Raw genomic sequence first — 18,017 nt, 5'->3', positions numbered from 1 at the left:
GCATGGACCACCTGAAAGGGTCTGAAGTACCCCCAAATGTCCAATGCATACTTTGAAAACCAGCATGAAGAGAGGGGGTAAGGAAGGGTATAGGAGCAGTTTGACCCATGATGTGCGCACACACACACAGAACAATTTCACCTGGTTTCTGGTTGGTAGCAGTCTGTTGCCCTGTATGGCTGGTGGGGAAATGAGTAGAGTTCATTTTTTTGTTGGTCATGCTTAAACTCCCTGCATTGTTTACCAAGCTTTTCAGCAGACATCAGACATCAGTCAGCCTTGAAGTTTCTGCGCAGGTGGACTTTTTTGGCCTGATAAAGGTTTAAAGTTTTCAGTCTGTGGTTTTCAATAGATGTTTGCAAAACTTGTATCAGAGTTGCTAGACAGGCAACATTTTAACTGTAAAGCTCTTATTTTTTTCAGTCTGAGAACTACTTTTTAATTTCATATTTCTTTTCCTTTTTTTTTTTTAAGTTTTCAGAATGACCACTCTAAAATGTTAGCCACTTTTAAAGCAGTAAGGTTGACTGATAAATTCTGAAGACAAGTCATGAGAAAGATTGTAAATCACAGGTCTACTTCTAATGCATGTTTAGTTCTGCAACTTATAACCAAAGAAGTTTAAGAAGGTTAACAGAGAGCTCCATTGTTTGCACAGAACCATGTTTTCTGTATCTTTTATCAAGTAAGATGTTATTGATTGTATTTTATATACTTCTGAATAGGCAAGACCTCTGCCATTAAATTCCGATTTACCATTGATTATATGTCCTGCTTTCAGAGATCTGGGGAAATGTGGACTCTGAAATATTTCAGAGAAGTATTTCCTGAATGAGAGAGGGACTTGATTTCTTCATGTTGGCTTATTAAATTGGCTCAAATAAACCAGGTATTTAGATAGATTAGACTGAGATCAAAGCATCTATTTCTTTTAACTTTATTTTTCACCAGTGTATCATCAGTTTTGCCTTACTTAGTTCATCAAATATGTGCTGAGTTCAGAGTACAGTGGAGGTAGTGGGAAATTTTATAATGCACACATGGGATGTGGTAACTATAAGTATGATATGCGGGGAGACATTTAAAAATAGTGGTCATAATTAGAGTTTTAATATATACCCAGTATTTTCTGGGAAGCAAAAGTGAATTGTTTTGCAGAAGAACAACGCAGACTGTTGTGCTTTTCTTTTCTTTTCCTTTTTTTTTTTTTAAGATTTTACTTATTTATGCATACAGAACTGGGGTACAGACCAGATCAGAGGTGTGGTGGGTGAGAGGATTCACCAGAGGCAGAGTGGGGAGCAGAACAGGCAGATCTACAGAAATACACTGCTGAGGGTAGCAGTGGGCACGTCAGGAGAGGTCTGCCATGCCATGTGGGTCAGCTTCTGGCCAGGGATCGAACTGGTGCTGCAGTGGCTTTGGAGAGCTTCATAATGCGGTGCTGTGACCCATTGCGCCACTAGGAAGAGCCCCATGCTTTTCATGGAAGAAACCCCACTGCCACTGTACAGCAAGCCATGACTATAGTCACAGATCGAGGGTAGATTTGTGTATATTCAAATAAAAATATTAAAAATGTATGCAGATGACAGTCACTATATCTATAGATAAATATATACATACAGATATTAAAAATGTGAAGCATTTATTTAGAGATGATTTTAAGTTAGTATTTCAATATTGGATGTTTAGATTTTGCAAATTACTGACATTTTGGTGATTATTTTTGTAGGCTTCTTAATAGCAGTTCATGAATATTTCTTTGGGAAATGTTCCAAAGATGGAATATTAGGTTTGTGACCGTATCTACCTTTATTCATGTGGTAAACAGGTTTCTGAGATAACCCCACTGTCTTTGAATAATTGCCTCTTGAGTATGAGTTGGACCTGTAACTTGCTTTTAACTAATAGATGGCAAATGAGATAGAATTTTGTGGTGGTTTTTCAATTTATTGCCTCACTTCTGAACACCTTCAATATACTGTAATTGACAACATTTCTTTAAATATTCCATCTGATTAGAATTTTTATATTTTATAAATAATTTTTCACATTTTTCTTTAATTTTTACTTGAGCATTTAACAAAAAAGTTTTCCATTTCTTACATTGTTGTCTTGTTAGTATTGTTTATGATGTGTGTAGTTTCTTAAAAGGTGATACTCTCTAGTTGATGACAGAAATAAGTCCTGTTAAAATTTCTGCTATTGGCCCTCCCTGGTGGCGCAGCAGGTTAAAGCACAGCACAAAGAAGCTTAAGCCACTTCTGCGTGAGTTCGATCCCCACCTGCCCTGGAGGAGATCCACATGGTGCAGCAGACCTCTCCTGACCCGCCCGCTGTTCCCCTCAGCAGTGTACTTCGTCGATCTGCCTGTTCTGTTCCCCACTCTGTGAATCCTCTCACTCTCCGCATTTCTGGCCTGTACCCCAGTTCTGTACGAATAAATAAATATATCTTAAAAAAAAAAAATTCTGCTACTGGTATAGTGCTTACAAATCACAATGCTACTGAATACTTGAATTGTGGTGAGTGCTGTATTTTAAGTTTAATTAAAATTAATTTAGATTTAAACAATCACGCTGGTATCATATTAAATAATATAATGTTAATGTATTAATTTGCTAATATTTAGGATTTTTGTGCATATATCATACAGATTGTTTTCACTTTCAAGTCGAAATACATTATCTGTGTGCAGTAACCAATGATTTATTTCTTGCATGCCTTTCTGCTCATTTTCTATAACTTTGTCGCCAGTTTTTCTATTTTTTTTTTTTATTTTACACGCTATCTATTTCATTTTAAAGACATTTGAACTCTGCGTGGAATTGTCCTTAGATCTTATGGTTGCTTATTTTTCTTCTCAGCTCAGTCTTATCTCCTAAATCAGTCTTTTTCTGATCTCTGGTATTTTTCAACAGCATTTTACTAAGAAAAGTTTAAATTATTAGAAATGTTGAAAAAATTTTTATTGTGAATGTCCATATAATCATTACCTAGAATCTACATTTTACTGTAACTACTTTAGTATGTTAATGAATTCATCTATTCTTCTAGCCACCTTAAGTCCATTTTCTGGATACATTTCAAACTGATTTGAGGGCTTCCTTTTTTTTTTTAAAGATTTATTTATTTATGCATACAGAACTGGGGTACAGGCCAGAGGTGCAAGGGCGGTGAGAGGATTCACCAGAGACAGAGTGGGGAGCAGAACAGACTGATTGTCAAAGTACACTGCTTAGGGGAGCAGTGGGCGCGTCAGGAGAGGTTTGCCATGCCATGTGGATCATCTTCGGAGTGGGATTGAACTCCTGCTGAAGTGGCTTTAGCTTCTTAATGCTGTGCTTTAACCTGCTGTGCCACCAGGGAGGGCCCTTCCATTTATTTTTAATTTTAGATTTATTAAGTTGTTTATCTTTTTGTCGGAAGAATTATCTTAGACATAAGTCTTTTGTCAGATACGATTTTCTCATATTTTCTCCACTTTTGTAACTTGCTAATTCACTTTCTTAATACAGTGTCTTTTAATAAGTGTGTGAGTTATTGAATTCACTGAAGCTTAATTTGTCACTCATTTTTCTCTTAATAGTTAATACTTTGTGGCTCGCTTAGGACTATTTGCTTGTCTAATATAATGTCAGAAGCACATTGTTTTCTTCTAACAACCTTGTGGTTTGAACCTTTCTGTTCATATGTATTATCCACTTGAAATTAATTTTTGTATGTATAATGTGGGATAGAAATTAAGGTTTATTATTTTCTTCCTACATGGACATCTAGTTATTCTAGAACTATTTGTTGAAAGATTGTTCTTTCCTCACTTTGCTTTGACATCTTTGTCAAAATTAAACCACTGTGTTATAAATGCTGATGTATTTGTAGATGGATCATCTGTTTTTAAGTGGTGTCTCATCAGTTTTCACCCTTTATGTAATAGACAGTTTCTATAAGCTAAATGATGTGATATAAAGTTTATTATTGTATTTCAAGAACCTAGAATACCACCTGGAAATTGCTGAGTGAATAATAGAGATTGTCTTGTAGTTGATAGTAGGTAGGATTGGTCTCATAGTTTTAGTATTTATTATATAAAATGAATTGGGTTATTCCAATTTTTTCTATAATAGAGAATAGTTAATTTACACTTGTAGTGGATGTCTGGCTTTTAAAAGGAGAAAATTAGAAAAATATGACTCAAGTTTTAATATATTTTTATGAGTAAAATGTAATAATATGCAATTTTTTACAAAATTATTTTATTCAAAAGTTCAAAATTACTTTTTTGATACACATTGTGTAACTGAATTTTATAATAATCTTGAGGGGAAAGCCAGCTGTGTGTTTGATTCCCTTCTCAGATTTGACTTAATTTTTGTGAGCACAACAAAATTCCTCTTTGTTTTTCTGTTTGCCCAGGAGAAGAACTGGCGTTTTGAAGTATTGTGTTTAGAATTGTAAAGTGCTAAGTGACCATATAAGAAAAAGTGACCATGGAAGTTCTACTCACTTTTGGACAACTTTTTTTAAATATCCCTGTATCTTGACTTTTTTAGTTGTTTTCTTGGTGGAACTACCTATCCTAAGTTACTTTATCTTGCCTAGAAACAGATCATTGTACTTTTTACTTACTTTGATCAAGTAGCATTAACATAATCTTGACAAATTTTGAGCTTGTTAAATTTTTCCCCTTGGCTTTCAATGATTTTTTCCCCTTAGTTGTAGTTTCTTTGCTAAGTTTAGATTAAGAGAATGTAGTTGGTACAATTTTTTACTCTAGGAGTTTTTTTTTTTTTAATGTCTCAATCATACTTTGCTTAGAGATAATACCTTTTGCATTTCTCCTAACATTAAAAAAATTAATTTAGGGCCCTCCCTGGTGGCACAGTGGGTTAAAGCACAGCACTGAGAATCTAAAGCCTCTTCCTCATGAGTTCGATTCCCGCCTGCCCCAGAGGTGACCACATGGCATGGCAGACCTCTCCTGTCCCGCCCGCTGCTCCCCTCAGCAGTGTACTTCGTCGGTCTGCCTGTTCTGCTCCCCACTCTGTCTCTGGTGAAGCCTCTCACCGCCCCTGAGCCTGTGGCCTGCACCCCAATTCTGTATGCACAAATAAATAAATCTTTAAAAAAAAATTAATTTAGTATGTTTCTTCTGTATATTTTACCTTGTGTCTTCTCTTTTGTGTTATTGGAGAGCTTAAACTTTACTATTTTCACCAATTTTTTTTTTAGCATATCTGATTCTACTTATTTTCAGTGTCCCCCCCTCCCCGACACTTACTGAAGAGATTTGGCAAGTATTTTCTTTATATAGTATTTTTAAATTATTTTTTTTCTTAGGTAAATAATTGATATACTGATATGTCATAAATTTGCTGTTTCTAAAATTTTCATGATCTAGCCAGATTCTTGAAACTGTCATACAAATCTGTAACACTAGCAGAATTCCACAAGCCAGATTCTCTATATACTCTCCTAACTTTTTTTTTAATTTTTAAACAATTTTTACTCCCCCCAGTCCTCAGGTATAGACCCCTTAGAATTTCCTCATTGAATTTACCCATGCACCATCACCGCAGTCCGCTGTGTTCCTCCCTACCTCCCTCCACCTCTCCTGTAGGATGTCTCTGGTTATTATTGGCTCCATTCACCTACTGAGGGGCATTTTGGATGCTTCTCAGTTTGGTAGTTGTGAGTAAAACTTGTAAATATCCTTGTGCAAGTTTTTTTATGGATGTAAGTTTTCAATTCTTTTGGGTAAATACCAAGGAGCATGTTTGACTGAATGGTATGGTAAGATTCTGTTTAGTTTTATAATAAATCACTAATTTGCCTTCCAGATGGCTGTACCATTTTACATTTCCTACCACCAGTGTATGGAAGTTCCTGTTGCTTCACATCTTCTCCAACATTTGTTGTCAGTATTTTAGATTGGGCAGTCAAATAGGTGTGTAGTGATACAGCATAGCTTTTTAATTTATGATGACATCCTTGTGATGAAATTCCTGCTGACATAAAATGTTGAGTATCTTTTCATATATTTACTTGCCATCTGTATGTCTATCGTGGTGAGTTGTTTGTTGGGTTCTTTTAGCATTTTTAAATTGGGCTATTTTATTGAGATTTAAGAGTTCTTTGTATGTTTTGGATAACAATTTTTCTTTTAATAATATAATAGTTTATTTTTACATTATTTTGTGCATTTTTCCATCTCAGTTGTAATCCCCTTGGGCTTCCCATCACCAAATCACCCATGTGCCATCACCAAAGTCCAGTACATTTTCTTCCCCCCACTGTTTTTGATCCCATTCCCACTCCACCCCCATAAATAGTCTCTGGTATTATCATTATTATTATCATTATTTTCTTGCCTGGTCCGTTATACTTCTGCTATGAGTGAAACCATTTGGTATTTTTCCTTTTCTTTCTGATTTATTTCACTAAGCATGATCTTTTCCAGCTCCATCCATGTTGCTGCAAAGGACATGTGTTTCCTTTTTTTTGATTGCTGATTAATATTCCATTGTGTATATGTACCACATCTTTTTGATACAGTCATCCACCTTTGGGCATTTGGGCTGTTACCATGTCTTTTCAATTGGATAACATTTTTTTTTTATCAGATGTGTCTTTTGCAAATGTTTCTCTCATTGTTAATATAAATGTCTCTTTATTCTCTTGACACTGTCTTTATAAAAACTGAAGTTTAAATTTGGGGGAAGTCTAATAATCCATAAGTCTAAATTGTACCAATTAGGGAAATAGCAGTGACAAAACTTGTCATGAGTTCAGGCCAACTGCATACTTCTCACAAGATTACCGCCACTCAGATATTAGTCCCATGTTTTGGGATCTCTAGAAACCTTTACTTACTTGAAGTTAATGATTAAAAATTCTGGGGTCCCCAGGTACTTCGTCAGATTTAATCATTCCCTAGAAAGAATTATAGAACTCAGAAGAACACTATATTTATGATTGTAGTTTTTCTTAAAACAGAAAGAGGACTTGCATAGGGCAAACTCGGCGAAGCTTATGGTTGCCCTCTGCTGAAGTATCATGTACTACCTACATCCTGGCAAAGATGTATTACAATACTCAAAAAGAAAAACATAATTGCCATCTGAGGAAGCATGCTTGAACCTATGGTGTCCAAAATTTATATTGTATTCAGCACACACTGCCTTCATCTCCTAAGTTTTCATTGCCACTTACATGTTTAATTTTTGGTTTTTGTGGAGGTAATGATATCCATGTTCCAGATCTCCATCTTAAATAACACTGGTATATTCACCAGCTGCCAAATCCCTCAGAGTATCCAAAAGATACTCTTGTCATATGACTTTCTAGTACACACCTATTTAAACAAAAGATGTATTTTTGAGTGAGACATATTATTTTGCAATTTATTTTGTCGTTCTTTATTTGAAGATCTTACATTTTAAAAATAAATACGATATCCCCTTTATGTTCAAATCACAAATGTTTAGCCTCTTCCTAGATTTGTTTATCACTCTGGTTTTGTTCCTTGTGACATTCTGGCTAGCTGCTTAGTGTAGATTTATTTTTATTGTCTTATGTATTTATGGCTAAGTATCCATTTTATTCTTGAAGTGTTACTAAAAGTGCTTAATACATTCCAAACTAGTGGGTCATACTCTTGTATCCACATTACTTGTATTTTTTTACCAGCAGCAGTCTGGGTTAGATACTCTGGGAAATATTTTGGAGAGATTGCCTGTTAAAAAAGAACTTTAAAAATCATGCCAAAGAAACTTGGGTTGTAGGCAGTGAGAATCATCAAGGATTTTTAGATGTGACTATGACACATAAAAATTATTTAGTTTAGAAAGCCATTTCTGGCGTATTATGTGGACATAATTTAGAGAAAAATAGTTAATCTACAGATACGATGACCAGTTAGGATTGTGTAACTGTTGCTTTCCCTGGAGAGAATAAAGGTAAATAAGAGATGGTTTGTGACAAGTGTTTGACAATGAGAGATGATTTTAACTTTTTATTTTTTTTTAAATAACACCTCTTTAGTAATCTATATAAAGTAAATTAACCACTTTTAAAACTATCTTGTAATCAGTTTTATTTTACTTATATTCTTGGGATAATACATTACATGTGCTTTCTGCCAGTTTATGCCAATTATTTGTATTAGATTGTTTTTATTGGTTCTGCCGTGGTACTTTATTCAAACACGGATCCTGAAGCCGTGATGATGTGGATTCTCAGTAACTTGCTTTATAACCTTGGGCAGGTTCTAAACTTCATTTTAAAATGTGGATAATATTGGATCTGACTTCATTTGATTGTTATGAGGCTAAAATGATGTAATATATACAATATTCTCATAACAGTATCAGATTAATATGGTGTTAGATGTGTTACCTCTCTTCCTCTTCCTGGGCTCACTTTCTCTTTCCCATCATGGATATATAATTAGGAGTCAATTAACATTTGAATAAAACTGATCCATAGAGGAAGATATAATTGCTTTTCTAGTCCGTCAAAGTCCTTAAACATCTGTATTTAAAGCACTTACTGTAAAATGACTTTTATGTATACTTAGTTCTATATTAATCATAAGTCATAACTGGTAGGCATCATGAAAGTTAGCCTCATATAGTATATAAAACATACTGAATTGGCTTATAGATAAGGAATACCTGTCTAGTTGTTCATAGCTCTCAGTAGTCCCTAGTTTTCTCATATGCAGTTCTGTTCACATTAATGGCCTGGCATCTACCTGTAGAGTTTTGCATTTGGAAACTCCATGCCAGTTCCCAACATAGCTCTTTGGAGATAGGGATTGATATTGATAGACATCTTTTAAATCTTAAACACTTAGTTAGAAAGTAGGACTGCTCTTATTTACTTTGCTGAACTGCCTTCAGTTTAGTGAAATTACAGATTTTGAAGAAAAGAAATGGCAGAGAAGCTGAAGTCACAGTTTCAGTGGAGAATCACAGATTTTGTTGCAAGTGGAAGATGCTTGAAATTTAGTTGTTAGATTTGGATTGCAAATCTTCCCCACAATGTAGTAGTTTCAGGAGGATGTGACTGTGAAAAGAGATGTGTAAGTTACGGCATACCCAACATTTTAGATACACATATTTGAATCCTCGAACTGTCCTAAATGTTCTGCTAGTTGGCCAGACTGTATAATATGATTTACCTGACTCTCTGAAAATATTTTCTTTTTTGTCCCTGAAATGTAGAAATCAATGATTAGGCCTCCATCAGTGATATTCATGTTTAGTTCTTCAAAATAATAAAAATCTGTGAAGAGAAGCATTAAAAAACACTTGCTCAGAACTAATTAGAGAGCACTGGACCAATAATTGCTCAGATACGGCATTGAAAAAAACGTCTATTTGTATTTTGTACTGTGTATCCCTAGTAATGCAGCCTTTGTTTGAAAAATTGATTAAAAAAGAAAAATCAAAAAGAATGCAAAGAAAGGATACATTCTCTGGTTCAGATTTTGGGGAAACATAGAATATGTATTTTTGGATTGCAATTTCCATTTCTGAACTAGTTTATGTTAACAAGTCTCTGCCAATCTCCAGCAAATTTCTCTGCTGTCTCCTTGTTTGTGTATATGTGTTTTCATTTCTTTAATTATTAGGTCACAGAGTTTCTACTTTCACTTTGCTTTTAACCTGTCTTTTTATGTTGGCTCAGCAGTGCATTTAAAAATAGGTTTTTAATATTTTATTCATCATTTTGGTTGGCATAGTTAGGGCTTTATACTATTATTCAAGAATATCTTTGTCTGCTGTGAAAGGAAATCTTCATGTATTAAAAAAAAAAACAATATTTTAACCTAGGTCCCTCTGTTTCAATCCACTCCCATTTTATATTTTAGTTCTTTAAGCTTATGTTTTAAGAAGTTTTTATAAAGCTTACCAAAAATTAGGATAAATAGTTTTGTGTTGATTACTGTAGTTCTAAAAAATACATTTTTTTTTAATTTTTTTAGCTGCTTGAAGGAAATTTTGCCAAAGAAGTCAGTCATGAAATGGATGGACTTATTTTTCAGCCCATTGGCGTAAGTTCATGTGTGTGTGTGTGTGTGTGTGTGTGTGTCTGTGTGTACACATTTATACGTATTCATATACATTTGTAAATTTCTCTCAGAAATGCTCATTTGGGATTGATGACTGCTGTAGCTACTGCCTTTCCTTAAATTATTCATTAAAAATATTTGTGATAAATATGTATTAAAGTACAAAAATGAAAGGTTGTTTGCTTCTTACTCTGCTTAAGATTAAACATAGCTATTCATTAATTATCAGCTCTTATAATTTTTTAAAATTCCTGTCAAATGTTAATTTGGAAATATAAATCAGAAATCTACTAATATTATTATATAAATGCTATTTTCCTGCAGTAGTTGAATATACCTGTAAGAAATAGTATTTTCAAAACTTTATTTTGCTCTCAATAAGTTAAAATTCAGAGTTATCAATACTTAAAGAAAAAGTGAATTTTTGACTATTCTGTATCAAAATTTTCAAATTTTTTACCTAGTTAATAGCTGTGATTTACTCTGTAGTAGGGTTTTTCATCGCAGGACCTTTGATGCTTTTGACTAGAAAATTTTTGCTATTAACAGATGTCCTGTGCATAGTAGAATGTTTGTGGCATCCTTGTCTTCACTCACTAGATGTCAATACTGACTCTGCCACCTCCGCACCTCCAGGTTATGACTACTGGAAATATGCATTGACATTGCCCAATTTTCCCCTGAGAGCAAAATTGTCCCCACTTGAGAACTGTTGTTTTGTAGAGCAATTCTTCTTCAGGGTGGTCTATACAAGGAGCATTGGCATCCCCTGGATATTAGTTATAAATGCCACTCACCTTGAATTGGCTGATCAGAAACTCCTGGAAATGAAATCCAGCAATTTGTGCTTTCATAAGCTCTCCAAGTGACTTCGATGCATGTTCAAACATAAGACCTGCTACTCTGTAGGAAGAGTTGTATTTCACTTGTTACACCTCATCAGATACTGCATTGTGCCTCATTAATTCTATCCTAGAAATTAGGGTGGGAGTGAGTTGTGAAGTTATATTTAGTGACATCAGACTAGGTACTTGGAGAAAAGGGAATGGAATTAATATTTCTGAACATTATGTATTTTATATGCTTTACATAAATAGCATCACTTCACTTTTTATGCAAATTTACATATTATTTGACATGTTTTTGACTTCTGTCTTTCTCCCATAACCCCTCTCCTCCCAAGCAGGGAGAGTGAACAATGTTTTTTGTTTGAGGACATGATGGAGGAAAGTTAGAGAACTGGGACATAAATTGTACAAAAGAGTATCTTAGGAAGATGGAAGTTGAATCTTTGGGTTCCAATAATATCCAGGTCTAATCTTTCTAGACTGAAAGAAATAAAATTTATATAACCATGTGTTAAATTCATGGTTCAGACCCATACATGCGTGACATTTTGATACGTGAAAGAAAAGTAGCCTTAAAAATAAGTGATTATTTTTCTGGGCTGTCTAGTATAGTCAGTTGAATTATTAGTCTGTTCCCATTTTTTTTGGGTCATTGGAAAAGTTATGATGTATTTTTTTTATGTCTTTCAAGCAAAAATGCTTCATGACTTTCTATAGACCAGTAGTACCCATACTTGTTGTTGCAGTGACTTTGTAATCTGTGAAGTCAAGTTTTCCTTTTGCCAGTATTAAACATTTGGTTTAACCTATAAGCTTCAACATAAGTTTGTCAGGGTATCCAATAATTCTTATTAAGAATTTAGGACCCTCCCTGGTGGTGCAGCGGGTTAAAGCACTAAGAAGCTTAAGTCACTTCTGCATGAGTTCGATTCTGCCTGCCCTGGAGGAGATATACATGGCGAGGCAGACCTCTCCTGACCTGCCCGCTGCTCTCCTCAGTAGTGTACTTCGTTGACCTGCCTGTTCAGCTCCCCACTTTGTCCCTGGTGAATCCTCTCACCCTCCACATCTCTGGCCTGTATCCCAGTTCTGTATGAATAAATAAATCTTAAAAAAAAGGAATTTAATTGAATTGTTTTGAATTTAATTTGGAGAATACCAACATGCTTGCAGTGTTAAAAATCTTCTCCGTGAATAAAGTATAGGTCTTTTCAGTTCTTAAATTGGACTTCAGTTATTCAGGTTACTTATTTCTAGATCTTTTTTTTCTGTTTTTATAAAAAAATGGTGTCATTTTAAAATTTGGTCCTTTTAGTGGGTTGTCACACTTCTAATTTATGTGATTTGGTTCAGCGGTCTTGTACAGTTTTAGTTCTAATAATTATCTAATTTTTCTATATTGGCTTTAACAATAGCTGATTGGATGGAGCAGGTATTTATACCTTGATCTCAACTTAAAAGAAAATGTGGCTGAATTTTCTCCTTGCAGTATGTTTTAGGTAGACTTCTATTTGCTATCCTTTGTCATGTTAAAAAAATGGCTTTTTTTTTCCCTCCCCAATCTTAAATAGCTTTGATAGTTAAATGCCTCTTCTGTGTCTATTGAGATTACCATGCTGTTTTCTTTTTTATAATATTTATGTTGCAGATTACTATGATTTTCTTATGTGGACCCTTTCTTACATTCTGGGATTAATGCTACTTGGTCACTCCTATCTACCCATCCATCCGTCCAACCATCCATCGGTCCATCCATAGATAGATATGAATATTTTCAAATGTATCTTTAGATCTGGGTGTTTCTTAAGAATTTTGCTACCTTATTTCTTACAATTTTTTCTTTTTTGTATTCGCAAAGATTGTATTTCCATATTATTATGGGAAAAATTTTATAAGTTCCAAATAATACATTATACATGCCCATGATTTTTAAAATAATTTTTTGAACAATCATTTGATTTATAAAAAGATGCAATAAAATTTTAAATGATATAAAATAACATTTTCAAAGCAACATCACAACTTAAGTGTATTTAACCATACTCACCTCAAACAGCAGATAGATGAGTGGAGTAATAATTCATGCTTACAGCATGTTTAATGAACTGGCAACAAAGGAAGTTGGTTGAAGGAAGCCAGAGGAACTTGGTTTGTGAGAATTAGGTAGAGGCTGTCCATATCATTTGGCATTTACTCAGAGTTGTATCATTATTTAGAAATGTACATGGTAGGAACCCTAGGAATCTTCTGGATTCTGGATTCTTTAAGTTTTCCTCGACAGGGACTACAAAGTAACACTTGTACTAAGCTACTCTCAGTTGTCCTACATAAGTTCCTTTGTGTGCATGGTAATTGTTCAAATCTTGAATCCGTGGTGAATGCTAGAGCCTCTTGATGATAATTTTATCCTAATTTCTTAGTTTTAGCCATTGCATATTCAGTTACACAAGGTATGTACTTGGCATACAGTCAAGTCCATCACTGGCTGCAGTAAGTCCAGTTTGGCTTTAATGGCAAAGTTGGTATCAGTTAGGATGTGGTAAGGTGGGCCCAGCTGTGTGTTTTATTGGAAGAATAAGCAGGAAGGGTGTTTGATGACTTGCTTTGTGTGCTCTTAGCTCTTTTCATGTTTTAATCTATTTCTCATTTCTGACACTAATCATTGGCTTTATGATTGCATGCTCCCATGATTTTGAAAGTCAATTAAAATATCATGGCTTATAGTGGAACATCAAGCACCGGAAGTGGCATTCCTAGAATGTAACTTTTTCTGTTGTCCCCACCCCCAGTTTCTACAACATGTATTTATGCTTCTCTTTCTTAGTTTTCTGTTTTAAACATGACTTGTTGCATTCTACTAATAAAGTACTATAAACTAAGCTTATAGGACTAATAGGGTCAGTGGGTTGTGTGAAACCTAAACTAATACTCATTTCTAACTTTTCCTCTTTGATAGTTGCTACAATTAATTACCAAATCTCTTTAGAAATAAAATAAGTCACTTAAATGATTATTTTCAAAGAAAGACAGATAAGATGCTTTTACTTCTTACACTTAAGAAATCACAAGGTATCCATTGATGATGTTTTTGTTTCACAAAATTTATGGGCCTCTCTAAAGTTATTAATAGTTTCCTTTCTTATTTATCTTAAAATATCCAGCATCTAGGATAGTGCTTGGCACACTAGGTCTAGGTTTTAGGAAAATGCTTTTTTAAAAAATGAAAATGTATGTTGTCTTCTTTCACTAATCTTTAGACTTGACAGATTTTATATTTTAACACTGTAGGCAAACAGTTTTTAAATTAAAATGGCTTTATTTTCCTTGTTGCATGTATATGTATAATCAAATATATACTATATCTTATTAAAGAAAATTTTCAGTGACTTTATGTTCTCTTGTTCTTTACAACATCCAGAATGCAAACACTCACTCTTCATGAAACAGCAATATGAGCTTTGCTACTTGCATGTTCTGCTCAGAGACCTCCCACTGAGTTAGAAAAAATCTTCTGGTTAAGACAAGCCACTAAATACTTCGTTGGCTCTCTACTTCATCATCTATAAAATGCATAGACTGTAAGAGTTTGGCTCTGAAATTCTGTTATGATCACAGATGATCAACGTATTTAACCATTCCTTCTTATTGTCATTATCTTTGAAAATGTATATCAGGTAAAGATGTTTTAATAAAATAACATTTGTTTTAAATAAGAATACTTATTTTACTTTTCCTAAGACAATTTATCTTGCATGGAAATTTAGACAGTTGCAATCAATGAAATGGACTTCTTGTGATGTTTATCCTGTCTTTCTTGCACAAATGAATGTAGTCCTACTTTTTCTCTTGCCTTTCTTTCAATAGAATTTGCATTTTTATACACTTTACCTCTTAAATTATTAAGATTATTCAGTATATGGAATGGCTCTAAAAGAATCACATTTTGTTGATCAGGGGACTTCAGTTTCTTATTTTATCATAACAGACACTGCATTATCTATAAAAGATAGCTTTCATTAGAAAAAATGATTCACAGCTGCCTATTTTGATAAAAGTTTGATTGGAGGTACAGCACTGTTCTGTACCAGTATTAGTCTTTGACTATTTCTTTTCATTTTCCATGAAATTTTAATGATTTCAGTCTTTTTGATAGTTTCACCTATAATTTTTCATGATAATGTGCTCTCTAATATTTATTTCTTTAAAGTACACACTTATCTACTCTATTCCTCTTAAGTTTTATTCTATAAATAGCTTTTCCCGTGTTTGCAGTATGTCCTCAGGTGGGACTGCTGTTTGTTGACAGAATGACTACATTCTTCGTCACATGTCTTTCTAGTCTATTTAATTAGGTGTTATTTTGCATCCTTAATGTATTAGTGTTAAATCTTCTAAAGAATAGTCTGCATGTAAAATTATATTAACTCTGCCATTTAAAATAAGCTCCAGTTCAGCAAAAATCCATTTGTGGTAAGCATGAGGCAAATTTCTCACTCAAATGCAAAATTTCATTATATTCAACTTTTTAGCCTTGTTATTTATTTTCATGATTTTGCTCTTACAATTTCAATTTGAATTTTCTCTTCTTGACTTAATGTGTGCTCAGTTTCAGCCACCTTCATCAGAATGGTCCTGTGCATTATATTTTGAAGCTTATTATCAAATACTAGTTACAATGTTACACTAAAGAAAGCAGAGTTTAAGATATTTTTCTAATGATTAATGATTTCTTTTTATTACTTTCAAAGAAGAAAAAACAAGGTTTTTCTCTTATCCTAATTATTTGGGACTGAAACTACTGTGTTTGTACATTGTCATCAGTTCTTTTCTTTACCAGGTATAATAACCTTTTTATGATTGCTATTGCACATTCAAAGAAAGCCCTTAATTTTCCTTTTCAGTTGCTTTGTGCCTTCTATATGAGGAGGTAAAAGTGAGCTGATTACAGACAGGTGTAGCTTCCAATGATAGGAGAAGGTATGATTTTAGATAGTCCAGGAAACAGGTCATTTAATGACAGTGCATCATATCATGAGAAATTTAGTTCTCTTCCAGTTTTTATTCATTCTCTCTCTTTATATGGAGAAAGGTTGTTTATTTCTAGTTTTTATATCTGTCTAAGACTTTGCTAATTTTTCTCTTTTCAGCAACAAAAAAAGTACGGGCCCATTTTACACTAATCAACAGGGGCAAAGTATCCGTTGGATTTTAATATCATTGATTCATTTCTATCATCTCTACTTTAGGACTACTTGTAACTTGTATTAATTTTTGAGGGCTTAAGTAACACATATCACAAACTTGGTGCTTGTAACTTGTATTAATTTTTGAGGGCTTCAGTAACACATATCACAAACTTGGTACCTTGAAACTACACACATTTATTTGCTAGAGTTTGAGGTCAAAGAATCAGTTTCACTGGACTGATATAAGAGCGTTCGCAGGCCCATGTTCTCTCTGGTGGCTTAAGGCGAAATTCATTGATTTTATTGTTTTTGTCTTTTAGAGCTGTATTCTTTACTTTCCTTGACTTGTGGTTCCTTCTTCCCTTTTCAAAGCCAGCAACAAAGCATCTTGCTTCAATGGTTACATTGCCTTCTTCTGTGTAAAATCTTCCATTGCTTCCCTTTTAGAAAGACACTTGTGATTGCATGTAGATTCCACTTAATGATAAAATATAATTTCCCCTATTCATGGGTGATTAGGTGGTAGAGGATTTATGGAGATTACACCTGAGGGGAGAAATTAAATACTGTACAAAAATGAACAATGGTGTAAGAGAAAAGATTCTTTAAAAATGTATACAAAAACAACACCAAAATAATCTCCCTCTCTCAATATGCTTAATTTGATCACATCGCCAAATTCTCTTTTGCCTTATCAGGAAGGTAACATTCTCTGAATATCTCTGGAGTCCATAATTCAGCCTGTCACAGGTAGTTTGATATGTTTTCCCAGAAAATATTCATTGACCCTAATACTTAGTGAAATTTTTGCTTCTGTCTTTGTAATATATAAAAAATTATCTTCCTTTGTTAGACCTTCTATTTAAAATAAGATTCTAAATGTGAAATTTAGTACCCTCAATCAGGCCAAAACTTTTAAATGTAATTTCTAAATTTGTCTTTTGGGGAAGTCTAAATCCTTTTGATGAACTCAGCTTTAATAATTAAGTGCAGGCAGAGTAAGTGATAGACACCTAAGGTGAAATAATAACAATTTTTTACAGGTAACTTGCATTTTTAAAATCAGGTTAAATGTGTATAAGGTTTTCATACTTTACTTTCGGGATATCCAGATGTTAGAATGTATTGTTCTTCCCTCTAGAATTCTTTAGCCTATCCAAATGCCAGTCTACCAGTCTCTTGGTTGGTGGCATCTGCCTGACTTGGTATTTTCAGTGAAGGATCTCGGGCACAAGGGTCTACTCCTCAGTAGTTAATCTTTTACTGAACTCTCCAGGTTTCAGTTACCTTTTGTGCTTTCATCTTTTGGACTGCAGCTTCTGTCCTTTCGTTTTTCCACAGAATGAACATATATCTTGGCTTTTGCGTAGGGGTGGAGGAGGCTTAAATGCTCATAATGTAGCTTTTCAATCAGTGCCTTGTTTTCTGTCATGTCTCAATTGTGTGTACTCATGCCTGTGTGCCACGTGTACACTCACACAAATATCCCATTTCTCATTTATCTTGTCCTTACTATAACTTAATTCATTCTGGAGAACTCAGCATGCGGTATGCATTGGTATTGGTATTTGTCTCTACACACACTTAGTATTCATTTTTCTGTGCATTCTCAACTTATCTATTCATTTTTTTCTTCCCAAAGTGTATTGACATGTTGTTTTCTGTTGTCCTCTTTCCTCCTATTTTTCTTTTCTATTAGTATCTTTTGTTTTCCTGTTACTCTTGTTTTTGTGAGATTTAAGATCAAAGTGGATATAAATGCACATTTAATCTACTATGTTTATTAAAAAATCCCCCATACTAGAAGAAACAGAGATAAAAAAAACATCCCCTTTTCAATTAAAACAAAAAGAATCAAATACCTGGGAGTCAACCTAACAAAGGAGGTAAAAGACCTCTACA

General features: G+C 33.9%; 1 protein-coding gene across 1 annotated transcript in view; it reads left to right on the top strand.

The window, feature by feature from the left end:
* RNGTT (RNA guanylyltransferase and 5'-phosphatase) overlaps nucleotides 1-18,017 on the top strand; it is a 215,108-nt gene that overhangs the window by 92,471 nt on the left and 104,620 nt on the right. The window contains exon 12 of the mRNA XM_004673684.2: nucleotides 9,995-10,063. Within this exon, the coding sequence (XP_004673741.1) occupies nucleotides 9,995-10,063 (69 nt within the window). The remainder of the gene's footprint in view (nucleotides 1-9,994; nucleotides 10,064-18,017) is intronic.

Source organism: Condylura cristata, unplaced genomic scaffold (assembly GCF_000260355.1).
Source record: "Condylura cristata isolate star-nosed mole 26May11 unplaced genomic scaffold, ConCri1.0 scaffold00001, whole genome shotgun sequence".
Lineage (NCBI taxonomy): Eukaryota > Metazoa > Chordata > Mammalia > Eulipotyphla > Talpidae > Condylura > Condylura cristata.
This window is presented reverse-complemented; position numbering and strand designations above follow the sequence as displayed.